General features: G+C 30.0%; 1 protein-coding gene across 1 annotated transcript; it reads left to right on the plus strand.

Annotated features, from left to right (window-relative positions):
• On the plus strand, positions 1-3742 carry LOC114717772 (tetraketide alpha-pyrone reductase 1-like). Its single transcript, XM_028902967.1, has 6 exons — positions 1-156; positions 791-960; positions 1088-1279; positions 2314-2482; positions 2688-2874; positions 3418-3742. The coding sequence occupies exons 1-6, from the start codon at positions 24-26 to the stop codon at positions 3560-3562; spliced, it is 996 nt and encodes a 331-aa protein (XP_028758800.1). The 5' UTR covers positions 1-23; the 3' UTR covers positions 3563-3742.
• Positions 3743-6341: the final 2599 nt, after the last annotated feature.

Genomic DNA, 6341 nt, shown 5'->3' on the forward strand with positions numbered 1-6341 from the left:
ACTCACACACACACACACAGAGAATGGAGAAAGGAACGCAGGAGAAGAATGGAAAGTTGGTGTGCGTCACTGGTGCTTCTGGTTTTCTGGCTTCATGGCTCGTCAAGCTTCTTCTTCTTCGTGGTTACATTGTCAAGGCCACTGTTCGTGACCCAAGTGAGTTCTGTTCCTCAATATGATCATTCCCTTTATTATTTTATTTTTTGGTCTGAAACATCGCCCAGCAAAAACTATCACAGATATTGCCGCGAGTATATATTAGTCCTTAGATTGATCTGAATTTCACCATAAAGGCACATTATTGAAACAGTTTTTGCCCTTTTAAACGCTGAGAATGACACACAATTAAGGAGCCTTCGGCCAGAAATTCACTTAAAAAATGAAGGGTTCTCTGTAAGGAAGCTGGTCTAAACCAGGAAGTGGAAGGGGTGAGATCGATGATTGATTGTTGAACAGGTGAAAGAGACAGTCTAATTAAGGAAGAAGAGTTTGATCAGAGTGACGACGTGGCATTATAGTGATGGTTAGATCAATCTAAGGGCTAAATTTTAGTGTTGACCTCTGTCCCCTCCATCTGATTGAGTTTATATCAACCATAGTGAAGATCATGTGAAGTATTATTCATCCGCAGAGAAATTTTAGTTTTCACATGAAGTAAATTCTATCTGGTGTTTTCCTCTCTCTCTCTCTCTCTCTATATATATATATATACACACACACATATATGTATATATATTTTCTTGCTCCCAGAATCATTTTTTGGTGGTTTAATTAGTAACTCTCCACACAGATGATTCAAGAAAGGTATCTCACTTGGTTGAACTGGAAGGAGCAAAGGAGAGATTGCATCTAGTTAAAGCAGATCTGATGGAAGAAGGTTCCTTTGACTCTGCTGTTGAAGGCTGTGAGGGCGTCTTTCATACTGCCTCTCCTGTCTCTGTTGATGTCAAAGACCCTCAGGTTCTTATCATTTTAAACAATCCTTTGTGTTTGAGAGCAGAGTTCAAGGTTAAATGCTTTGAATATATATATATATATATATATATATTTCTGCAATGTAAACTACTTGATAATTTGTTCATTTCAGACTGAACTCATAGGGCCAGCAGTGAAGGGAACTCTCAATGTTCTAAAGTCATGTGCAAAATCGACATCATTGAAACGAGTTGTTATGACTTCTTCCATGGCTACAATGTTATGTAATGGAAAGCACAAGACTCCTGAAATTGTAGTTGATGAAACCTGGTTTTCAGATCCAGAATTTTGTGATGAGTATGAGGTATGTGTACAAAATATAGAATTACATCGTTTTACGACAACAAAATATTATAATGTTTCTCATTTTATCTGTAAACTGATAATAAAGGGAAAAATGATAGTTGGATACTTCAATCAACTCATGTGCATGGATTCAGTTTGGATGCACATCACCAAATCTGAACTATCCAAACAAAATTGAACAGTTCATATTCGATATGATTTTCTTTTTTTATTTTTAATAGTTTAATATTTTGATATGTAAATGATCTAAAATAAAGATTATCTTTTGTCAGTTTCTCAAAACATAATTTTTTTATTGAAAAACCATCAGTTAAAAATTTTAAATCTGCACTATTAAAATTGTAGATTTGAACATTATCGATCTCATTGTAGTAATAAATACCATGATGCCCAACATTAATAAGTACTAAAACTGATTCTCATGTGCACTAAACATTTTCTACTCAGCAATTACGCATGTGAATGTATCTCTTTCTTCAACTTCAAATTTATGCAAATATACAATGCTTGCGTGAATCTTACCTTTAAAAGTCATCTTAAGAAAAAGATAATCTTTTTTATTTTTCTTTCTGCCACCATTAAAAGGGTCGTCTCAATTATGTCAAGCGAGAGAAAGGGAGAGGCGTTGAGACCCACATATGAGGAAAAAGTGGATCTCCACATCCTCTTTTATTTTCTTTTCTCATTTCACACGACCTATTCTAAGTGATGTGTACTTGTGTTTGGGACGCATGGTAAGGAAAAATGACATTAGGTCTCAAAATTTCAATTTAGTTATAGTAATATGTTCTTAAGAATTTACTAATAATAAGGTGCAAACACTGATTTGAACAATTTCAAATATACTAATCTTTGTTTCAAATCATTGGAAATGGTTTATGAAACTTAAAAACTCGAACTAAAATTGATATTGCTCTATTTGTTACTATTTAAATCGATAATTATAACTAATTTTTTAGCAAAATTTTATGGGGCCTAACTATTTGGAACATCCTTCGAGTTTCATGTTCGTCTATATTCTTATTCTTTCAGCACTGGTCCGGTTATATACTTTCCAAGACTTTGGCGGAAGAAGCTGCTTGGAAATTTGTGAAAGAAAACAACATTGACATGGTTACTATCAATCCAGGAACAGTGATAGGACCTCTCTTGCAACCAACACTTAACACAAGTTCAGATACACTTGCAATTCTATTCAATGGTAATTTTAATTTATTTTGCTTTAATTTGGTACACACTTCCAAATGTTGAACATATAAAACTAAACTTGAGGGAGGGTATTGGAATGATTATTACTGTCTATTTAGAAAATGTCAATGTCATGAATATTCAGGCAAAAACATTTGTCTATTTATTTCTTCTCATCTGGACTCTTTTTTCCTTTGTTCCTTTGTTGTTTGATGCAGGAGCAAAAACTTTTCCAAATTTTTCTTTAACATGGATTCATGTAAAAGATACTATAAATGCTCATATTCAGGCATTTGAAATTCCTTCGGCTAGTGGAAGATATTGTTTGGTTGAGTCAGTGAAGCACCACTCAGAAATTGTGAAGATTCTGAGTCATATGTACCCAAGATTACAATTTCCAGATAAGCAAGTTCATTTGTCTTTTATAATTTTAATTGATAATCCATATATTTTGGCTTTTATTGTCCCCCTAAATACTTCATGACATTATCTCTTTCCTTGAATGTGAAAAAAATTAACCGTGTGTCATTTTTATGCTTTAATTATTGTGTTATATTATGTTATAGGATTAGATTATGTGTTACTTCTGTGTGTGTTTGTGAAGGCATGTACTGCATTAAAATACTGGAGGTTTTTCATTTTGTATCAGCCTAAATAAATTTATTAGTGAAAATTAAAGCATTGCATGACTGATCAATCATATAGTATTTATTGATGATAATTTTAAAATTTTAAAAGTATTAACTAATTTAATTGATATTTTTAATCTCTATAACATCAAAATATATTCTTATAAAAAGAATTGGAAGGAGAACTGTGCTGGTGTTCAATTATATTTAAGAGTCAAATATTTTTCTCACTCAATTTTATATTAAAGCATATTTTCTACTCTATCATGGAGGATCTAATATATTCCTTCCGATTTGAAATCTGACCGTGTTTTCTCAGATGTGCAGATGATAAACCCTTCATGCCAATCTTTCAAGTTTCCAAGGAAAAGGCAAAGACTTTGGGAATTGAATTTATTCCATTTGAAGTGGGACTTGGAGAGATAGTGGAAAGCCTCAAAGAAAAGAAATTTGTCATCTTTTAAATTCTATTGTAACATATTTCAAGTCCAAATATCTTTCAAACATTTAGGTTGTATTTAGTATGAAGTATTGAGAATAAGAGTTAAGGATTGAAATTATGAATGAGAGTTAAGAAATGAGATTGGGATGGAAAAAACTCATCGTTAAAAGAATTTTTAGTATGAATAATTGTTTGTTAATCATGATTAGGTGAAATTCATGTAGGTAGGATTGTAAAATATCATGTAGAGATGTGGTATTAATTCTCCAATCTCAGCTATATAGGTTTACTAGATCCCAAGTATATAACAAGTAATTACTAAATTTTTTTTAATAGGTTTTCTCCATCACAATCTCAATTCATAGTTTTTATTCTTAATGTATCATATCAAATTACACCGTAAGTTATAGTCTTTGATTTCATAAAGTTAACCTCTACTGTGATGATGTGTAGACCATGGGTGTGTTTGGGATGACAGTCATGCCTCCCAAACTGACTGCTTCACTAGAAAATATGATGAAAAAAGTAACTTTTTGTTTAAAACACATGTTTGGACTGGCGATGGGGGTAAATAGACTTATGTATAAAAGGAACTTTTTCTCCAAAAGCTCCAATTCATTGCTTCCAGCTTCTCCACAGCACGTTTGGATAAGTGAGGCTCATGAGTGAGGGAGGAGACAGAATGCTTTATGCATGATGTGTGTGTGTGTGTTTTTTTTTCTTCAATTTTTTAACCCAGCCACTTGAGTTGGTTCTTAATATTAAAGAAATTATTTTTTGAGTAATAGAACCATTTTTTTAAAAATAAATTTATTATTTTTATTATTTTCTATTATATTTATAAAATCTATGGAAAGTTGAGAAAAATGTTGTATTAAAAATTTAATTAGTAAGAAGTAATTGGTAAATTTTTATATTCTAAGTGTAAATATTATAGATATAGAATGCTTGTATATTATGATTTAAATCCTTCTCACTAATTTTATTTTTAATAGGAGGACTTTTTCTCAATTTTTCATAAAATTTAAATATATTATTTTAGTTTTAATTGTGCTAAAAGATAACTATTTTTATTTTTATAATTATAATTTTAATTATTGTCTAACAACTATCACATTTTGAACATATAATATAAATATGTACAATTCAATAAAGTTTATATCCTTTTCAGTCATTTACATCTAAATTTACTTTTTTATTAATCATTCAAACAAGTTTCAACTTCCTAAACTGACTTTTTTACAAAGCCAATCCAAACATAAATCATATTATACTACCTAACTTTTATCCAATTTGACTTTTGCAAAAGTTGGATTAGCAAAAAGTAACTTTTCTCACCACTGATCTAAACACACCCTATATCTGTGAAGTCATTATGGATATTAATAATTGGAATGAAATATCTCAGGCCGATCAGTTTCCATTACTTTATTTTATTTTGTTTTTTCCTAGAAAATTGCTATTGCGTCTGATCCTTAATATCAGAATTACATAACTAATTTGAATATATTGAGAAAAATATGTAAGTTTGTTATTTATAATAAATGTATGTTGGTTTTCTCCAAATATTTTTTTTCGGAATCTACTACTCATTGATAGGAACTCCATTACTATGTATAATATGTAGGAATACTTTTGGGAAGAAAGAATAAAACTGTAAATTTGTTATTAGATAAATAGATTAATACTCTTCTGGTCTTATTTATAACTCACTTCCAACATGTTTCATATGGACCAAGAAAAACCTTAAACTTCATTAACTCTTATTTAAAATTCAACAACTTTTTAACTTTATTCCTATTTAATATATACTATATCTCATACAAACAAAGTCAACATAATAATAAATGAATAGTAAAATTGTATATCCATACAAAAAATTTCCCTCAGTGCCATATAAACAGGACTAAAAAATATCTTCTCTCTCTGTTTTATAAATAGGACCAGAGGAGTATCTTATATTTATGACCAAAACAAATCCCTTATTTAACTCATATATTTGAAACAAGAGATAGTAAATTGCATGGTTAAGTGAATCAAAAACACCATGGAGCAAGCTGCAATTAAGTAAGGATGCAAGAGGGGGGAGCCGGGTGAGTTGAGTTTGGATACTTATTAGAATTAGGGGCAATATAAATTCAAACAACAATTATAAAAATACTTACAAATCATTCACCAATAACGTGTTTTTATATTCACAATCAGATTTAAACCCAAAGTCTTTTTAATTCTAAAAAACTAAACTAATTTTTATTGTCTAGTGTGAGTTAATTATTTTTCTTGTCATGAGTTAACTAAGGTAATTACAATTTACGTCTCAGGTTTTATTTATAAGATAGGGAAAGAAAATTTTTTTTATTCTAAACCTTAATTAATAACAATGGTAAAATTGAAAAAAATTGTCTATCAGTGAAAAAATTGCAAATTAAAAATATAAGGACAAGAGTGGTACATATGAGAACAAAATCAATACAATAATAAATTAAGTATAAAACTGCATATTTATATAAAAAAATTTCTCTTTACCCTATAAATATGACCAAAAATTTCTTCTTTCTACCCAGTAAATAAGAGTAGAAGAGTTTATGTGTGTGTATGTATATATTTCCGCATGCGCAATCATAAGATAGAGTGAACAAATAGGTTAAAGCCATTCCCAAGTTGCACTTTCGTCAATGTCGGATGTATTTGGATTAACAATGGGGCAAAAATAACTTTTATTTCATTTGACTTTTGTAAACTTGAGTTCGGATACAAATCAGTTAGTATAATGTGATTTGTATTTAGATTAACTTTTGTAA

Source organism: Neltuma alba, unplaced genomic scaffold, assembly GCF_004799145.2.
Source record: "Neltuma alba isolate B1F8T4 unplaced genomic scaffold, ASM479914v2 tig00011775_pilon, whole genome shotgun sequence".
Lineage (NCBI taxonomy): Eukaryota > Viridiplantae > Streptophyta > Magnoliopsida > Fabales > Fabaceae > Neltuma > Neltuma alba.

Bases quoted from the DNA above. Each gene is read 5' to 3' on its own strand.
- LOC114717772 (XM_028902967.1), top strand. From the start codon at position 24: ATGGAGAAAGGAACGCAGGAGAAGAATGGAAAGTTGGTGTGCGTCACT. The intron at 157-790 runs GTGAGTTCTGTT...CTCTCCACACAG, and splicing joins GGCCACTGTTCGTGACCCAA to ATGATTCAAGAAAGGTATCT. The intron at 2,483-2,687 runs GTAATTTTAATT...TGTTTGATGCAG, and splicing joins ACTTGCAATTCTATTCAATG to GAGCAAAAACTTTTCCAAAT.